The sequence below is a fragment of the Diachasmimorpha longicaudata genome, chromosome 7 (genome assembly GCF_034640455.1).
Source record: "Diachasmimorpha longicaudata isolate KC_UGA_2023 chromosome 7, iyDiaLong2, whole genome shotgun sequence".
Lineage (NCBI taxonomy): Eukaryota > Metazoa > Arthropoda > Insecta > Hymenoptera > Braconidae > Diachasmimorpha > Diachasmimorpha longicaudata.
Window position 1 is genome coordinate 353,351 of NC_087231.1, and position 20,824 is coordinate 374,174.

At 38.8% G+C, this 20,824-nt stretch overlaps 3 protein-coding genes across 3 annotated transcripts in view; 1 reads left to right on the plus strand and 2 right to left on the minus strand.

The window, feature by feature from the left end:
• The window catches only part of LOC135164605 (uncharacterized), a 237,114-nt gene that overhangs the window by 128,259 nt on the left and 88,031 nt on the right, over positions 1-20,824 (plus strand). The window lies entirely within an intron of this gene.
• LOC135164492 (uncharacterized) lies at positions 14,552-16,561 on the minus strand. Its single transcript, XM_064124889.1, has 2 exons — positions 15,192-16,561; positions 14,552-15,161 (listed from the first exon to the last, which is right to left on the minus strand). The coding sequence occupies exons 1-2, from the start codon at positions 16,559-16,561 to the stop codon at positions 14,552-14,554; spliced, it is 1,980 nt and encodes a 659-aa protein (XP_063980959.1).
• LOC135164493 (uncharacterized) lies at positions 16,628-20,087 on the minus strand. The gene is made up of 6 exons (XM_064124890.1): positions 20,082-20,087; positions 19,790-19,844; positions 19,595-19,671; positions 19,383-19,466; positions 19,142-19,220; positions 16,628-18,708 (listed from the first exon to the last, which is right to left on the minus strand). Exons 1-6 carry the CDS (start codon positions 20,085-20,087, stop codon positions 16,628-16,630), a joined length of 2,382 nt encoding a protein of 793 aa, XP_063980960.1.

Consider the following 20,824-nt stretch of genomic DNA (forward strand, 5'->3'; position numbering starts at 1 on the left):
AAGAAGCCCTCACTATACCTATATCCGAAACTATCCTGTGGAGTGATTCGATAATTACATTACATTGGATCAAAAGCGAGACACACGAATTAAAAACGTTCGTAGCCAGTCGAGTGAATGATATCCAAGATAACACAAAACATTGTCAATGGCGGTATGTTTCAACCGACGACAATCCTGCAGATCCGTTATCAAGGGGTCAATATCCAATTGAATTTATCCAGAATACCCTATGGCACCACGGCCCAAGCTGGTTAACCAATCAAGAAAGCCAATGGCCAAAAATGGGACGCCTGGCAGATGTGAAACATCGTGTGTGTACAAGTAATATGCATAAAAGATAATATTATTACAGGAATTAAATATAGCCTAATGAAAAAATGAAGTATTACGAGATTCTTACAGTAAATGGTAACTTTATTTAATCAACATTTATTTACATGATATAAAAATTCGATATTAGTATCAAGTTGCCACAATTTAAATATTTTCATCTGTGGCTTCAATAATAGTTATATTCGATTTTTCCTCTGCCGGTATTACTGTGACGATTGGTCGATGATAACTAAAGTACGTTACAAAAGTATTGGATGAAACACCATCAAGATATCTCACAAATCTATTGTTGTTTCATATTTGGTAGTAGATTCTTTTGGATCGTTATTGATTTGCCATTGAAATTCTTTTTGAAGAAATGTCATTAATGGCATTGATTCAGCTCTTGCAAAATTTACACTGAAATATGCAGCTAAAAATAATGGTAGTTTATGTTTATTCGTTTTAAGAATTATTGAACCTGTTTGACTATAAGGAAATAACCTTTCATGTAAAAATGAAATGAGATGATCCATTTTGTTATTAGGTGAAATGTATATTTTACAATCATAATTAATTCACTTCCGTCTTGTAGTTTAACATGTGAAGAACACATATTTCCAATAGAGGTAATAGTTTAAAATAGTCTGGTACTATTCGATTAATAAAGTCTTACACAACATTGATAGTATGCCTTGTGTTTAACTGATCAGGGTGACGTCCAGTTTCAATAATAATATTTTGTGATCCTTCGGATGATTGTTGGGAACTGAAATATTTAAAACAATATGATATTGGAATACACAAAAAAAAAAAAAATTTTAAGTGTGGCTTCAATATACTCATGAACTCAAATCTTAGTTAATTATTGCAATATATGACTAAGGATTTGCAAATATAAATTTTATTAATAAATTTTTCTATATTAATTCCTTCATGAATAATAAAAGAATACTTAATTGAAGATAATATTAATATAATTTATATAAATTATTAATATGATTAATATGAATATAATTAATTAAATATAAAAATATAATAATTACATTTATGGAGACTTGAAAAATACGATCTACTTACTGATGACTTGGTAGTATACCATAGTGTAGTTTCACTTTCTTTGCACAAGGTTGATCACTTTGATCTTCTGAGTTATCACTGTCACACATATTTTATTGTCAAAAATTAAAATGAAAAATTAAATAAAACGCAGGTTATGTGTACCGTAGTAAACAACAACGTCGAACTGAGTGAGAAGCCACACCGTACACTCTACTACACAGAATATAGATAGGCATACCATAGTATAGCCTGGCGAATGCTCGCCACGGCAAGTTTCGCCACGCCAACGATTCAGTTTAGGGGTGCGCCTATAGATGTTTCACATCAAAAACATGTCGAATTTTCTGACAAAGACCCTGAAGCCAAAATGATGTGCTTGAAGCTCACAATAAACAATTCAATCGAATACAATAATTTCACATCCTTTACCACTTTGATTCGCTCGCTAGCCTTCTGTTTCAGATTTAAACCCAGCAACAAGGCTTTACGTGTCAATAAAGTATTTATTAACTCTAGCCGAACTCGAGTTTGCCCATCACTGGATTATCAAGGAAATACAAGGAAGAGCCTTCCTAGATGATCTTCCTCCACTGAAAGATGCAGATGAATCCAAGGATGCAGTCAGGGACCCATTACAATCTCCAAGGTTTCAATCGAAGAAGTTGCGCCATCTCACTCCAGTCATCGATAAAGAAGGAATAATTCGAATGAAAGGCAGATTGAACAACGCACCAATATCCTTTGATCAAAAACACCCGATTATTCTTCCCAAGAACGAACGAGTAACAGAGCTTATCATCGAACAGTATCATCAAAACAATCTACATTCAGGGATTCAAACTACTTTGTATGCTTTACGACAGAAGTACTGGGTATTGGATGGTCGTAATGAAGTGAGGAAAATAATTCGCAAGTGTGTGACGTGTTCCCGTGCAAATCCATTAATTTCTAAAAACACTATGGGAGATTTGCCAGAGAATAGGGTTACAGGATTCACTCGACCATTGCTCAACGTTGGAGTTGATTATTGCGGCCCTTTCTACATAAAAGAGAAGAAATTCCGCAATCGAGTCAAGGTGAAGGCGTATGTAGCAGTGTTCATTTGTATGGCTACCAAGGCATCTCGAACTTGTCAGCGATATGTCCACAGCAGGATTCCTTGGGGCTTTGAGACGTTTTGTTGGTCGAAGGGGAAAACCAATTAGCATCCATTCCGATAATGGCACAAATTTTGTCGGAGCTAATAATGAACGGAAGGAAATAATTGATCATCTTCAGTCTGCTGAGAACAATAGGAAGATCCACAATTCTTTAATTAATCAAGGTATTGACTGGAAATGCACTCCTCCATTATCTCCTCATTTTGAGGGAATCTGGGAAGCAGCAGTGAAATGTTTTAATCACCATCTTATTCGAGTCATTGGATCTGAAGTATTTACATTTGAAGAGATGAACACGCTCATCATTGATATTGAAGCTATACTCAATTCTAGACCCCTCACACCTATGTCTTCTGATCCATCCGATATCTTGGTCCTCACAGCTGGTCACTTCTTAATTGGAGACGCACTAACGAATGTACCTGAGAAAGATTTCACCTACATTTCTAATAATCGTCTGTCTAACTGGGAACATATCCAGAAGGTTCGTCGAGATTTTTGGGTTCGGTGGTACAAGAAGTATTTAAATGAATTAAACATCAGACGAAAATGGAATACTGGGAATCAAGATATTCAATTGGGATATATCGTTATCTTGAAAGAGGATAACCTACCCCCGATGCAGTGGAGGCTGGGCCGCATAGTGGAGCTTCATCCAGGAAAGGAGAATATTGTCAGAGTTGCCTTTATCAAAACCGGTAATGGAATTTTGCAGAGGAATTTAACGAAAATTGCTGCACTCCCGGTATCGTTAAACAATGTCGGTGAGAGATGAAACATGTATGCAAAGGGGGCATGATTATTTAGCTGAACTTTTTTTTTATATTGTATTCCAATCATTTTTTTTTCTTTTGATCGCAACGCTCTCAACGGGGGGAGCATGTTCCGTACGGAAATTTTTGTATTCGTAATTGTTTATTCGAATTTATTTATCAAATATTAAGTAATTAATAATCTTAGTTCATTATTGTCTTTACTTTTCTTTTAATCTGAAAGGAGAAATAACGTCTTGTGACGTCTGAGTTTTGGCTGTCCACGGCGATGAGCTTCTCTGGGTATCCAAGTGGTAGTGAATAGTTCCAGACTACTCACCAAGGGGTTATATGTATATGCTTCTCTGGGTGCTACTAGCGGTTGGTAGTAGCTTGGCGTATATCCCCTCTTGGGACTGGTTGTGATGAGACACTCCTGTGTCTTGTCCCCTTCTGGTGGGCCGTCGTGCCCCGTCCGGCTAGATGTCGGTGAGCCCTCCGGGTTCACTCTCCTAGGAGGGGTGTCTTGCTGACGGATTGGGAACAACACAAATAACCTCACTCGCGGAATATGTTAAATATGTATACACATATTTACTGTTAATCTTGATTGTCCTGAGTTGGACTTGGAACGCGGTTACGAGCGGTGAAAGACCCGGTTTGGTCTGCTGCTGGAAGGTATCTGACTCTCTGCGAGTCTCTAAATTTCCTCCAAGTCCAGTTGGCCGTTCTAAGCAGTTCCACGGTTTTTTGCGCCAATAGTGTCTTGTGTCATCATTGACGCAAGACTCATACAGGCAAACAGTATACTGGACGTGCCAAAAACCCTGAAACTGCTTTATTCAATCCCTGCTGCGACGTCACTTGGGTGCTGACAATGGCCTAAACATCCGTTGGATTGTTCAGTCTTTTGTCCAAATGGCGTTGCAGGGAGTAAATCGATCCTCGAAACATTGGGGCAGCTGACCACAGCGTCTCCAAGACGCCGTGGGACTGCTGACCAATGTCTGGGCATCGATACTCAAAAAAACGACGCATTGGCAGAGGCCAATACGTCACAGTCTTAACAACAGTTGAATTTGACTCAACCTTTCAGGAATATAATTAACCAATTTTTTATATTTTACTCATTATGTTAGCCACCCAGAATGTAACGGTAGGGTAAGATGTGAGGGACCCATAAATCACCCACAATCGCCTCGTTGTTCCGAACTTTAGCTGCATTCATTGTTCCCTAAGTTCTTTTATTTAAAAATCTAGAAAATAAATATCCAGAGTCACCTTCACTCAAATGAAAACCACATGGCCCTTTTTTTGTTGTTTGTGTTGCTTTGAACTCGGATGCGTGTCATCTTTTCCACCCACTTCAATTTTGATGCACCAATAGGGTGCACTATTTGTCTCGCCTTAGCTGTAATTTTTATCGAGATACGCGGGAGCGTATCGGCCAAGTATATATTTCGAAACCTCGAATAAATAAGCCGAGTGCTCCCAAGTATCTATACACGACACAACTACCCCTTCCACTACCTCCAAAACTAATTTCCGTAACTGAGTGAAAACGCGGCAATTTGCAGCAAAAATACACTTAGTTACATTACCTAAACCGCCTATGCTATATTCATTTATGTCAAGTTTTTCCGAATTAAACGCCTGATTAAAAAGATCCGCGCATAGCAACGGATGTTTTTACATATTTTCCACGGTCCGATTATCTCAGAATGAAACGGTCAGATTTTTGTTCAACAGTTGACAGCATTTGTTTCCTACGGGCGCTGTGTGGTCGGTTCGCAATCAGCGACGAGCGCGAGAAATGAGAGGTTGGCAAAAGTGTCGTGGACCTAGAGATCGTCGAAAATGAACTCTTCAAAATAATTCAAATTTATCAGTCGACGACTTAATAGTTACCCTCAAATTATGCAAATTATCAATAACTTGTATTTTTTTCTTCTGGTAATTCAGTACAAGAAGTAACGATTTTAGTTTCCATATAACGTGAGCATGAAAACAAGAATGAAAGGAAGAGAGAGTGAGAGATGCGACCAATCGAATTCTGTCCAGGTTTATTTTTGTACGATAACAGTTATTAGGATTAAATAAGACTTGCTTATATTGGTATTTAAATGTGCTTGAGCAATTTCTTTAGCTTGATGATATAATCAATTTTTTTCACGTTAAGACGAGCTAGGACACGAATTTATTATTATTCTTCCACAATTTTTCAACTTGATTTTTCTAATTTTAAATTAATTGGCGAACATAACATATAGGCATTTACTAAATTCATCCAGTGATCAGCAGAAGCTATCACACTGGATGAATCCTGAAACGCGACCAGTTGAGACAACTGTTTAATTTTAGATTAGAAAGAATTAGGTCTGGTAACATATAGACATTTATCAGAATCATCCAGTGATCAGCAGGAGCTATCACACTGGATGAATCCTGAAACGCGACCAGTTGAGACAACTGTTTAATTCTAGATTAGAGAGAATCAGATCTGGTAACATATGGACATTTATCAGAATCATCCAGTGATCAGCAGGAGCTATCACACTGGCTGAATCCTGAAACGCGACCAGTTGAGACAACTGTTTAATTTTAGATTAGAAAGAATTAGGTCTGGTAACATATAGACATTTATCAGAATCATCCAGTGATCAGCAGAAGCTATCACCCTGGATGAATCCTGAAACGCGACCAGTTGAGACAACTGTTTAATTTTAGATTAGAGAGAATCAGATCTGGTAACATATAGACATTTATCAGAATCATTCAGTGATCAGCAGGAGCTATCACACTGGATGAATCCTGAAACGCGACCAGTTGAGACAACTGTTTAATTTTAGATTAGAGAGAATCAGATCTGGTAACATATAGACATTTATCAGAATCATCCAGTGATCAGCAGGAGCTATCACACTGGATGAATCCTGAAACGCGACCAGTTGAGACAACTGTTTAATTTTAGATTAGAGAGAATCAGACCTGGTTTGGTTAATGGAACTATTGGAGTTGTAACAGCAGTTACTAAATCCGTTAATAAGGCAGCAGAATATATAAATTCTATACCCGTTCGCCTAGAATCGGGGAAAGAATACGAAATTGAACGTATCGACGTAAAATTCGAAATCATGAGTGGAGCTTACATATCGAGACGACAGTTTCTCATCTGTTTGAGCTATGGATTTACAATTCATAAGAGTCAAGGCTTGAGTTTACACCTTGCTGTTATGGATGTGTGACAAACCATATTTTCTTCTGGCCAAACGTACGTCGCTCTTACACGAGTAACTACATTGGGAGGCGGCCATTTGATCAATTTCGATCCATCTTCGGCAAAAGCTTCCATTACGGCCATTGAAGAATACAATAGACTTGGGGCAAAATACAGACCTGATATGAAACAAATACCTCTGCCCGATAAATATTGACCGAAGGTATGGGACACCCAGTGGGCTTTTGAAATTGGTTCAAATGATGAGACGAATGTAGAAAATAAACAAGTCGATATAAGTTCGTCTATCTGTGGGCTATGCAATTCTGCCGGTGGTGCCAGTTATGCTAATGCAGTAATTCAATGCATATTTGGGTCCCTCGTAATACGCCAAGTACTGTTGCTCACCCCCGAAGATGAGCACTCAGTAATAAATGAATTATTGAAAAAATACATACAAGGCTCTGAAGTTTTGAATGGAAGTGCACTCATACAATTCGTCGATGATAAATTTTCTCTTGATAACGAGCAGGATCCCGTAATCTTTCTGGAGGGTTTATGTGACCAAGTGCGTGATTTACAACAAAATTTAAAACATGAATTTACTCATCTTGATCGATGTAAAGTATGTAATTATATGAAAACTTCAAAAGAGAATAATATTGTTTTGAGTTTATCATTTAATGACATCAAAGAACCAGTGTCCTTAGATGATTTGATCAAAAGATCACTGTCATGTTGGTACGACGTTTCACAACATTGTGATAATTGTGGACATGTCACTGATGCTTCACGAAAAACATGCTTAAGTAGTAGCTGCGGGGTACTTATTGTAAAATTGAACATTTTTTCTTTCAATAAAAAGGATGTTAAACAAAAAATCAGCAGTTGGAAACTTAAAGCAGTTCCAACAACTATAGTTGAAATCTGTGGTGATTCATATTCCGTCCATAGTGCCGTGTTACATGGCAAAATCGGAAAAAAACACCACTATATTAGACTGCTTAGGGATAAGAAAACCGAATGGATAAAAACAGACGATACAAACATTGCCAAAATGCGATGGTCGAGAAATTCTAAGGATGTCTATCTTTTATTTTTAGAACGGAGCAAATCTAAGTAATAGTAAGACTCTCATTCGATAGTAGCTTGGGTAGTGGAGGTATGAAATCTCTTGCCCATTTTGAAAAAATGCTTGAAATCCGCCAAAAAACAAAAACAAAACATGTTTTTGTAAAAAAATGCGCCAAGCATATATTTCGATGTTGTTCATTTGAAAAACAAAATTGAAAAAAAACTTAAAACAAAAATTACTTAAAAAGTGAAGCCACAATTATGGAAATTTGAAAAAACTACAGAAATAACAAAAGACGCCAAGCTCATTGATTGAATTTACCAGTGGAGAAAGCTGGTGATAATAGGAGTCCTTAAACCCTTTTTGAGTTCTCTATGAATATTTTGACTAAGACGAGTACCATAATATCCTACAAAGGACATCGCAGTCAATTCAAATACTCGACTCAAATCGACAGGGGTAAAAAGTCCTTTGTGAATCAAAAAATTATTCAGCCATATGGTCAGGATCAACGTACTTGGCGCGGTTTTTTCGAAACTCACCACTTTCTCTTTAGAACTAGCGACAACAGAGTACTTTCCTCTATTACACGAACTGTCATTTAGTCTGGGAATTCTAGGGGAATCAACAAAGCGAAAAATTGAACCGAAAGTTCCATCTGGTTATCGTGAAAAGGTCTATGAGTTTGATAATCTTGACGAGCAGACCATCGGACTAGGGAATTTTTTACAATTCAACTATGTTCGAGACACTAACTAGCGTAGGTCGACGGTTGATGCATAGGGATGAGAATCTTGACGAGCAGACCATCGGACTAGTGAATTTTCTACCATTCAACTATGTTCGAGACACAAACTATCGTAGTTCCTCAGTTGATGCATAGGGATGAAAGATTCTTACGACGAACTTCTCAGTCAGCAGTGCTATACGGGTCAGCACTGCTCAGGTCAAGACTCACGGGCGGTTTTTAACGAAAAAAGGAAAGATCGCATATCCAAATAGGCTAGGTCATCAGGAAAAACCGCGCCAAGTACGTTGATCCTGACCATATGGCTGAATAATTTTTTGATTCACAAAGGACTTTTTACCCCTTTCGATTTGAGTCGAGTATTTGAATTGACTGCGATGTCCTTTGTAGGATATTATGGTACTCGTCTTAGTCAAAATATTCATAGAGAACTCAAAAAGGGTTTAAGGACTCCTATTATCACCAGCTTTCTCCACTGGTAAATTCAATCAATGAGCTTGGCGTCTTTTGTTATTTCTGTAGTTTTTTCAAATTTCTATAATTGTGGCTTCACTTTTTAAGTAATTGTTGTTTTAAATTTTTTTTCAATTTTGTTTTTCAAATGAACAACATCGAAATATATGCTTGGCGCATTTTTTTACAAAAACATGTTTTGTTTTTGTTTTTTGGCGGATTAAAATTGATAAGGACTGAGACAACCAAGCTACGATATTTCCACTTGGTGCCTTACGTTTGATTTTAAAAGGGGTTTAGGTATTTTAATTGTTAGTAATTAATAAAGTGTTCTGAGTCACTCGAAGGATCACTATTTAATGTCACTAAATTCCTTTACACACTTTAAACTACACTAGTCTTATAAGTATTATATTCTCTTAATTTTAGAATCTACGACTAACGTGAGCTGAATTCAATAATTTAAAGACTTGGCTAGGCCGATTTAAAGGTGAAATTTAAGGCGCGAAGTCATTGCATGAAAGGTTCGATGTAGACTAGTTTGAAAAGGTTTCACACGGAAGTTCGTGGCCCTGACCACGAAGAGTGGGAAGGGATTTTCCTAAAATTGATTGGTCGAAAAAGTATTTCCTGAGCTGGAATTGGTCAACCAAAGGGATAGGGAAGACATATACCGGGTGTCCCAGAATTGCTCGTCCAGACTTTAAACTTAAGTTGGGGGTGAAATTCTGGATCGAAAAGTCCTGAGCGACTTTTTGATCAGATGCACCCTCTTCAAGTTATTGAGGATTGAAGTTGGACGAATCAGGGGCGTGGAATACCCAGTCGCACGTCGGTGAGAAAAACATGCGAGTGCAGTGGTGTCCCCACCATACCGTACTACTCCCTTGCGGCGGCAGAAAGAGATGACTGGTGGCGGCGGGTAAGAGGAAGGGGAGGGAAATAAAAAAAATGAACACCTGCCCGCTACATAATAGTAGATTATGACATGAGGACGATAGGTGGAGGATTGTGAGAAGTGTGAAGTTTGCACCACGAGGCGTGACAAGTCGCAGTCGAGGCGAGCCGGAGGCTTCGCCCCCCCCCCCCAGCGAAAAACAGAAATAGACTTAATTAAAAAAAAATTATTCTTTAGAAAAATACATAAACAATATCAACTAAAGAAAACGAATCTTAACGTTTTCCTTAGGTTCTATTGTCCATGGTTGTGTTCATCGAAAGAAGAAATCATACGATTGCAAAATTTATTCACCAAAAAACATTTTATCATTTGTATCAATTTAATTTTATAAAATTTTATAATATTAAAGCATTATTAATCTTTTAGTATTTCGATTAAGATTCGTTTTCTTTAATTTATCTTGTTGATGTATTTTTCTAAAGAATAATTTTTTTTTAATTAAGCCTATTTCTGTTTTTCACTTTTCATCTTAATCGAAATACCAAAAGATTAATAAGTGCTTTAATATTATAAAATTTTATAAAATTAAATTGATACAAATTATAAAATGTTTTTTGGTGAATAAATTTTACAATCGTATGATTTCTTCTTTCGATGAACACAACCATGGACAATAGAACCTAAGGAAAACGTTAAGATTCGTTTTCTTTAGTTGATATTGTTTATGTATTTTTCTAAAGAATAATTTTTTTTTAATTAAGTCTATTTCTGTTTTTCGGTGGGGGGGTGGGGCGAAGCCTCCGGCTCGCCTCGACTGCGACTTGTCACGCCTCGTGCTGCAAACTTCACACTTCTCACAATCCTCCACCTATCGTCCTCATGCCATAATCTACTATTATGTAGCGGGCGGGTGTTCATTTTTTTTATTTCCCTCCCCTTCCTCTTACCCTCCGCCGCCAGTCATCTCTTTCTGCCGCCGCAGGGGAGTAGTACGGTATGGTGGGGACACCACTACACTCGCATGTTTTTCTCACCGACGTGCGACTGGGTATTCCACGCCCCTGATTCGTCCAACATCAACCCTCAATAACTTGAAGAGGGTGCATCTGATCAAAAAGTCGCTCAGGACTTTTCGATCCAGAATTTCACCCCCAACTTAAGTTTAAAGTTTGGACGTGCTATTCTGGGACACCCTGTATAAAAAAGAGAAAATGCACTGATGCCCGATGCGCTGTCGCAACGCAACGAGTGTCACCCATATGCTGACCACCCGGACAAATTTGAGTTGACCAAAAAAACTATTGTAGACGACTTCTCCGTACGTGCTTTTCGGAGATTGCGAGTAGTTTCCCAGGGCGATTAAAATAATTTATGGGGGGTTTTACGCCTAGCCAGTCTTTTTTTTCCTAAAAATGATAAATGTTTAAATTCTGAATTTTTCTGTACTATTGGTACATATGTTGGTACGCAACATCCTGGGGGGTTGAGAGACTATGCGATCAAATATAATCACTAAACTTCATTGTCCATAAACAAATCTATTTTACTAATGTAAACTATTCCCAGGTGCCGTTAAAATAAAATTAAAATTGAACTTAATTATTTTCCGTAATTGGTAGCGGTGCCAGTTATTTAATAGTTCGTTTCACGATACCGTTTGCGGTTTTCACTGACGCAACTCTGATGACTGCGTCTGGTCCTGGATGGACTTCAATGACCTTGCCCAGCTTCCATTGCATGGGCTTGAGGTTGTCGTCTCTAAGGAGAACCAACGAACCTTCCTAGATCTGGTGTTGTCCTGCGCTCCATTTGCGCCTGACAGTTAATTCATGAAGGTACTCTTTGTACCACCTTCTCCAGAAGTCCTGACGTGTCTTCTGGATCCTATAAAAAAATCACAAAAAAACTTTTGTGAAAAAATTTCGCCAAGTTGACGTTTTATTGGCTGATCCTATTTTCCAAAAAAAATATGATTACTTTTGTTTACGAAAAAAAACTTGAAATAAAAAATACGCCAAGCACATCGTTCACAATTCATATTGGTTAGAGGAACCTGATATCTCAAGTGAATGAATCCAGGAACATTTATGAATAGCAAATCGCCATTCTAAACGCTAAATAACAAAACGCCCTCTGCAAATTGTCGGCTCAAGTTTGATCAATGAGTCTGAAACACATAAATGATACATACGCTCATATGTCCATGTGTGAGCAGACTTTAATATATCTGTGATTGCTAAACTGGCCATCTTGAAAAAACTAGCGCCACCAACGGTAACTAGCGTCGCCAATTGCCAATTCGATTTTAAGAAAAAAGTCCACTTGGAGCGCCCGGCATTTTATGTATACTTCAGAAAAAAAAATTGTATGTAAGTGAGTAGTTAATAGATAGATGGGTGTCGAACTTCATTTCTAGAAAGCAATAAACAAATTTCGGCGAAAATATTGTACAATCTCCGAAATTACGTCAATCGTTGGTGATATAGTTACTCGAAAAACATTCGATTGTAGATTATCCCGATTCAACGGTCGATCGAGGAATCAAGTGGAAATGATCTTAATCGTGAATACCATATTCAGTTGAATCAATTGAGAAGGTTAAATACTCCGGTTGAGTAATGGTGCAATCCACTGATGAAGTACTGAGGCGTTCTATCGTAATGAATTGACCGGTAACAATTGGTACTTTCCATCACGGGACATAGAGTGACACAGTGTTAACTAACATATGTCTCGTTGCGTTGTTTTGATCAATCGTAGTTCTCCTTTTTAATACTGTGTTAGGCAGTACCCTACGATGGAAAGCGCCCAGTGTTATTGACTTACAAATAACCCGGCGCGCCAAGTGGACTTTTTTCTGAAAATCGAATTGGCAATTGGCGACGCTAGTTACCTCTGGTGGCGCTAGTTTTTTCAAGATGGCCAGTTTAGCAATCACAGATATATTAAAGTCTGGTCACACATGGACATATGAGCGTATGTATCATTTATGTGTTTCAGACTCATTGATCAGACTTGAGCCGACAATTTGCAGAGGGCGTTTTGTTATTTAGCGTTTAGAATGGCGATTTGCTATTCATAAATGTTCCTGGATTCATTCACTTGAGATATCAGGTTCCTCTAACCAATATGAATTGTCAACGATGTGCTTGACGTTTTTTTTATTTCGAGTTTTTTTTTGTAAACAAAAGGAACCATATTTTTTTGGAAAATAGGATCAGCCAATAAAACGTCAACTTGGTGAAGTTTTTTCACAAAATTTTTTTTGTGATTTTTTTATAGGATTTCACTCATTTTTGCAAAGCATAACAATCACTTGCAAAATAATATAAGCAACAAAATCACTGAAACATGGAAGGGAAAATCATTATTCAGAAATAATTTTATCTAATCATTCAAATAATTAAAAATGATTAGACAAAATCATTAAAATTTGATGTTTTTCCCTACCATTTCTTTTCACTGATTTTATCGAATCATTCAAATAATAAAAATGATTAGACAAAGTCGCTGAAATTTAATGTTCTTCCCTTTCATTTCTTTTCACTGATTTGTTTACCAATTAATAATGTTTTATTTGCTATTTTTGTTTGCATCATTTTTTTCACTTATTTTTATACAGAAATGCATGTAAATTATTTTACAAAATGTTAAAAACATCAGTGACAAAAAATAAAAGGCCAATATTAATTTTTTACATTTATTTTAACTAATCATTGCCACAATAATAACATTATGCAAACGGCTCACGAAGAAACCTCATCTGTATAGGTAAGATTTGCTATCAGCCGGCTTTATAATTTATCTAATCATTTAAATAATTGAAAATAATTAGACAAAACCATTGAAGTTTGCTGTTTTTCCATTTCATTTCGATTCACTGATTTTCTTACTAATTAATAATTTTGTTATTTGTTATTTCTGTTTGTATCATTTTTTTCAATCAATTTTTGTCACTTATTTTTATGCTGAAAACCATCTAAATTACTAAAACAAATCTAAAAAAAATCAGTGAAAGAAAATAAACGGCCAATATATCATTTTTTAATGATTTTAAGTAACAATTCCAATAATAACAACATTATGCAAACGACTGACAAAGTAACAACACTTGTATCGGTTAGATTTTCTGTCAGCCGGCTTCATTGTTATTGTATTGATTTCAATGGTCTCACAAAATCATTAAAATTAATAACAAATTAAGGATGATATCAATCAACAATAATAAAACCACGTATACATACAATTTTTGCAATTATTTCACTATTGCGTGGCCTCGGACGTTAACTTCACGGATGGCAAGCGAGAAATAGGAGATTGCGCGGGAAACTAGTAATGCTGCCAGCGCTACCGGTAACAGCGGTAAAAGGGAAAGACCGCAGTTACTAGATAACCGAGGTTGGGACAGTAGTCGGTCGCTGGGCGCACGATGTGAATCGGCCTTTTTCCCGATTTAACGTCGATTGTGATTGGTCCCGTCATTTTTCCCCTAGAATGAGCCCAGCGACAGAATTTATCATCGGAACATGTACTGTGCCAACCTGGTTATCTAGTAACCTTGGGGAGGAAGAGGAAATTGCATACATTATAATTGTTGCCAAATTTGACATACAAGTCTAACGCTGAGAAAATAAAATCGCGAAAATATTACATTATGATGGTTGCTATGGGCGGATATTTTTATTTATTATTGTTTATCAAGAAATAAAAATATCATTAGAAAGCTCATAGTCAACTTATATAATGTAACTAAGGACGGATTTCGCGAGAAATTTTCGTATAACGAGAAAAAAAATGAAAACAATTCGGGGAGTAGTTGTGTCGTGTATATTATACGCGACAGCATCGGCCTATGACGTCACACGGGTCTAAAACGTCAACTTGGCCGATACGCTCTCGCGTATCTTGATGTGCTCCCAGTTGGAGAGTCTGTTATTTGACACATCTGTGAGGTCTTGTTCTGGGATGGCTGTGAGTGGCTCTCCGATCAGCAGGTGACCTGGTGTTAGCACCAACAGGTCATTTGGATCTGGGGATATGGGCGTGAGAGAACGAGAATTTAGAATCGCCTTGATTTCAGTCACCAATGTGTCCATTTCCTCAAACGTGAATAGTTCGTTTCCTGCCACTCTTTTCAGATGATGTTTGAACGAGCGGACAGCCGCTTCCACGATGCCGCCGAAGTGTGGGGAGGCTGGGGGGATGAAGCGCCATTTGATTCCTTCCTCGTTGAGGTACATGGACACCTTGGAATTGTGCCCTTCTGCCTTGAGTGTGTCTAGTAGCTCCTTGAACTCGTTCCTTGCCCCAACAAAGTTTGACCCGTTGTCCGACTGAATCAAATAGCACCTGCCTCTTCTGGCGATAAAACGACGAAGGGATACAATGAATCCTGAAGTAGTCATGTCACTAACCAGCTCCAGGTGTACTGCCTTGGATACCAGGCAGATGAAGACTGCCACATACGCCTTGACTTGACTTCAATTACGATATTTTTTTTTCTTTAACATGAATGGCCCGTAGTAGTCCACTCCGACGTTGAGAAAGGGCCTGGCCTTAGTAACGCGTGTTTGCGGTAAGTCTCCCATTATATAATCCACTGTAGGTGGATTGACCTTGGCACAAGTTACGCAATTCTGGATGAGTCGGCGGACTTCATTTCGTCCATCCAACAGCCAGTAACTGCATCGAATTGCGTATAATGTGGCTTGTGCGCCAGCATGTGCCTGTTCCTTGTGAACGTTTTTAATGATGAGCTCACTGATAAATTCCTTCTTGGGTAAAACCACCGGATGCTTTTGGCTGTAGGGGATATTTTCTGACCGCAGTCTCCCTCCAACACGGATGATCCCATTGGGATCAAGGAAGGGATGGAGCCTTGATAGTTTACTCTTTCGATCTACTTCCTTCCTCTCTCTCAGCTGGCGTAATTCACTGGGAAATGCCTTTTTTTGCACACATCTCATGATGATTTGTTCTGCGTAAACCAGCTCTTCTAATTGAAGTGGACCTCTGAATTTTTTATTGCTTACCTTGAATCTGAGTAGGTAAGCAATAATTCTTTTGAGTTTGTGGATCGACTGATACCTCTCCAACAAGTTGAAGGCGTTGCTGGCAGCAGCCATGCAGGTCACTCGCTTGGCCTCTGGATCTTCAGCAGGTTCGGTGAGCTTGGATGCTGGCCACTTGTCTTCAGGTATTGACAGCCATGGAGGACCAACCTTCCAAAGGTCATTGATGATGAAGTCTGCTGGCATTTCTCCTCTAGAAAGGGCATCTGCTGGATTGGATTCTCCTGGCACGTGCCTCCACGTAACTCCTTCAGAGCTTGACTGGATCTCTGGTACTCGGTTGGCCACAAATGTTTTTAATACATTCGAGGGCTTATTGATCCAGTGCAGTGTAATCATCGAATCACTCCAAAACTTGATTTTTTCGACGGGGATCTTGATCGTTTCTTTGATACTTTGATATAGTCTGGCTAACAGCATCGCTCTACATAACTCCAGGCGAGCTATGGAGACATATTTGACTGGTGCAACGTTGGATTTTGTGCAAAATAACCTGCACTGGATCTCTTCCTGGGCGTTGATGGAACGAATATAAATGCAAGCGCCGTAGCCAGTGACGCTTGCATCACAGAATCCGTGTATCTGTAATTTTTTACCTTGATTTTGACATACCTTCCGCGGGAAGCGCACTTCATTCAATGGAGGTAGCCGGGAGCAGAGATTTTTCCATTGTGTGTGAAGATGCTGAGGTACGGACTCATCCCACTCAATCTTAGCATTCCACAGCTTCTGAATGATGGTTTTAGCCGTCAAGACAACTGGATCGAGCAGTTCCAGCGGATCGTAGATTTTTGCAACTTCAGACATGATGATCCTTTTCGTTACTCGTTCCTCCAATGGTACTGGCTGGACTGTGTATGAGATGGAGTCTGACTATGCATCCCAATAGATTCCCAGTGTCTTGAGGGTTGCTTCATCATTCAGTTGGAGTTTTTGATGGATGGACTCTGCGTGCAAACCCTGCAATAGCCTGGGATCATTGGATGCCCAGTGTTTGATGGTGAGTCCCCCTTGAGCCAGTAATTGAGTGATTTCGTCGCGAGCGTACTTAGCGTCGTGCCTTGAATCAAATCCACAGAGCAGATCGTCCACGTACATGTTTTGTTTGACGATGCGTGTCGCCACTTGAAACGTCTGGGCTTCGTCTTCTGCAAGTTGCTGGAGACATTGGACTGCTTCATAAGGGGAAGAAGACAGCCCAAATGTCACGTTGTTCAGTTCGTAGACTGCGACCCTTCCACTATTATTCCTCCATAATATGCGTTGATAGCGTCGATCTTCCTCTCGTACTCCAAACTGCAGGAACATTTTTTCAATGTCACCGGTTAGTGCGTACAAGTGAGTGCGGAAGTGAAGCACCTGCCAGAAGATGTCTTTCTGTAGCTTGGGACCGACTAAGAGGGTCTCATTTAAGGAGATGTCTGTGGTGGTTTTAGCAGAACCATCGTACACGACTCTGACCGTGGTTTTTAGGCTATTCTTCTTGACGACAGCGTGATGGGGTAAGTAGTATCCTGTATCACTAGGGTCACGTACCTCTGTTAAATAGTTAAATTTCAAGTACTCTTCAATGTTATCTGAGTATGCTTTGAAGAGCTCCGGATCCCTGCTGAACTTGCGTTCCAAACTCTGGAAGCGTCTAAAGGCCATGTTGTAAGAGTTGCCCAGGAGATTTTTCTTGGAGTTAAATGGAAGAGCAACAGTATATTTACCTGTGGAATCACGAGTGTAATGTCCTTTAAAGTGATCCACAGCTTGCTGCTTTTCAATTGAATGAGTTTTTGCCTTTGGAACTTCTTCAACCTCCCATACTTTCTCTAACTTGAATTCTGGTGTTGCATGATGACACTGAATGGATCTAGCAGCTGGAGACACTTGAATTGATCCACCGATTACCCAACCCATCTGGGTTTTATGGAGATAGAGGTCTGGACCTCCAGGATATGATAGATCAATCTGTCCAGTGCAGAGGAATGATAGAGTTGGCCCAGTTCCTATCAGCATATCAATTGGAGCTGGCTTGTAGGAGTCTGGATCCGCTAATCGAATGTTGGCTGGAATCTTCAGTGCTTCCCGACGAACGAACGATGTTGGAATCAGGTCAGCGATCCTTGGGACGGTTAAAAAGCTCAACTCTTTCTGGAATCCATTGTGCCTCGACTTAATTGTGGCAGTTACCACACCCTTTGTAAAAGTCGCCATTTCACTGAGAGTTCCAACAGGTAGCACACACGGCTTACGAGGTAGCTTCAGTTTTGTTGCAAGCTCTTCAGTGATGAAGTTCGCCGAGGCGCCAGTATCCAAAAGAACTCGACATTGTTCTGATGAACTGGATTTGTTGATTACATTAACCACTGCTGCGGTCATTACTTGGCTGGAGGGAAGGCGAGCGGTCATGGCGCTTACAGGCTCTCCCGTCCCTGCAGATGAGTGTAGCAGAGAATTATGTGGCTCTCCATACTGGCTACAGCGACTGTATCTGCACTCTTGTTTGTGTTTATTTAGGCAATTAAGGCAGAGTACCATTTGTTTCGCTATCTTAATGCGGTGATCTACTGGCAACTCTTTATATTTTTTGCATCGGAAAAGTGCGTGATACGAGGTATTGTAAAGGTAAAGGAATGCAGTTTGTTCCTTCTGTTGTTGAAGGATTTGTTGCTCGTCTCCGTCGCTGGATTCGATTTGTTCCGCGACTGAAGTCCTTGAAATGTCACTGAAATGACCTTCGTATTTTGCCATCCGTGCTTCCACTGTTGGAATGTCTACTACCATTTTGGCTTCGAGTAATTTGAGGTTTTTCCTTGCGACCGTCGTTACGCCTTTCCAGGTTGATATTTTCCTGTTCAGCTCTCCTATCCGCGCTGTATTATCCTCAGTTATAGTGTCGTCGGGATTCACGATTTTGCACTTATTAGCTTCAATTGTTTTTTCCACACAAAACTCACTTGCTATTACTGTTGTTTATGTATAGATTAATGTTTATAGATTGGATTCCAACGAATCCGGCTCGAAGGACCATTTTTTAATGTCTCGCCTTAGCTGTAATTTTTATTAAAATTGATAAGGACTGAGACAACCAAGCTACGATATTTTCACTTGGTGCCTTACGTTTGATTTTAAAAGGGGTTTAGGTATTTTAATTGTTAGTAATTAATAAAATGTTCTGAGTCACTCGAAGGATCACTATTTAATGTCACTAAATTCCTTTACACACTTTAAACTACACTAGTCTTATAAGTATTATATTCTCTTAATTTTAGAATCTACGACTAACATGAGGTGAATTCAATAATTTAAAGACTTGGCTAGGTCGATTTAAATGTGAAATTTAAGGCGCGAAGTGATTGCATGAAAGGTTCGATGTAGACTAGTTTGAAAAGGTTTCACACGGAAGTTCTTGGCCCTGATCACGAAGAGTGGGAAGGGATTTTCCTAAAATTGATTGGTCAAAAAAGTATTTCCTGAGCTGGAATTGGTCAACCAAAGGGATAGGGAAGACATATATAAAAAAGAGAAAATGCACTTATGCCCGGTGCGCTGTCGCAACGCAACGAGTGTCACCCATATGCTGACCACCTGGACAAATTCGAGTTGACCAAAAAAACTATTGTAGAGAATTTCTCCGTACGTGCTTTTCGGAGATTTCGAGTAGTTTCCCAGGGCGATTAAAATAATTTATGGGGGGTTTTACGCCTAGCCAGTCTTTTTTTTCCTAAAAATGATAAATGTTTAAATTCTGAATTTTTCTGTACTATTGGTACATATGTTGGTACGCAACACTATTCATGAGACCAACCCATTTTTACTTAGTGACACAATTAAAAAAAAAGGGGGACTCACGTCAGTCCACGCGCAATTCTCTAAGAAATAAGTCTTCCACTTCTTACCCAATCGAATTAAATGAATGTAAAAGAAATCTGAATAAATTTATAAGCCCTCTTTAATTCGTAAATCGTGAGTGTATTTATTGCGAGTAAACCGTTAATATAAAAAAAAAATAAAAATTAAATAAATTCAATTATTACATTGAAGCACTCAGGTGAATACGTAGCCTGGGAAGCCACTTGGTGGCAACAACAACAAGAAATACCTTTTGACAAGAGAACTTAGCTTAGCAATCGAGTATTTGTCCGCACTCTTGGTCAATTATATGAAACCGCTTATTGTCATTTTCTCAGAATACAACTGTTTCGCATCATTGTTCAGTGGAAACCACGAGAAGATGGTGAGGCGTATTCCAGCGGAAGAGGAAGGATATGGAAATAGGAGCGGTTGGATGGTATTTTGAAATAAAATCAGAACAACAAACAAAGAAATCTATTTTTACACTCATAGATACTGCGACGTAACATCGGAAGGTTCACGGAACACTCCGTCCGTCCGCCCTCTGGCACCTTAACCCCTCACCGTAAAAAAAAATTCAACCCCTATAGGTTGGGTGCCAGGTCATTATGCGGAATGACCACCGTTTGATACTCGTTCTCCCTGTTGCAGCCTCGGATTCCCCAGCCGGCGCTGAAAGAGGGGATGCAACCGGGAATGTTCCAGGAACAACAAAAAAAAAATTAACAACACTCGACTACGTTCCGGGGAGCACAATATTGATTCACCATCCATCAGGAGTCTCGATATAAAAAAAACTCGTTACACTCCGGGAGTGCAGGCAGAAGTGAAAACTTGAACTTTTGGCGCGTTGGGCACTTTTTTGGGTGAGCATTTTTCGGTGCGTTCGCGACGATTTATCAAAGCAATGTGGGCACTTTTTGAATGGACAAGAAGTATAATAATATAGAAACTATATTCGAAGGAAGTGGTTTTATTTAAATGAGTAAATATTAGTGAATAATAAATACAAAATTTATCAATTCTCATCCATAATTTCAACAACTCTTACATCATCATTATCAGCATTTTCATCAAATTCTAAAACTGAAACAATAGGTCTATGGCAACTAACGTGTGAAATGAACAATTTTGATTTAAATCTATTTATATTTCTTGTGAATACTGCATCACTAGAAGTTTTGTATTTTTTTGTGCTAAGATTGCGATCATTGGACATCGGTAAAT

Bases quoted from the DNA above. Each gene is read 5' to 3' on its own strand.
- LOC135164493 (XM_064124890.1), bottom strand. The intron at 19,467-19,594 runs GTGAGTCCCCCT...TATCATTTTTAG, and splicing joins AGAATTGCGCGTGGACTGAC to GAAAAAAAAGACTGGCTAGG. The intron at 18,709-19,141 runs GTGAAACCTTTT...CATAAACAACAG, and splicing joins TCAGGGCCAAGAACTTCCGT to TAATAGCAAGTGAGTTTTGT.
- LOC135164492 (XM_064124889.1), bottom strand. From the start codon at position 16,561: ATGTCTGAAGTTGCAAAAATCTACGATCCGCTGGAACTGCTCGATCCA. The intron at 15,162-15,191 runs GTTAAAGAAAAA...TCGTAATTGAAG, and splicing joins GACTACTACGGGCCATTCAT to TCAAGTCAAGGCGTATGTGG.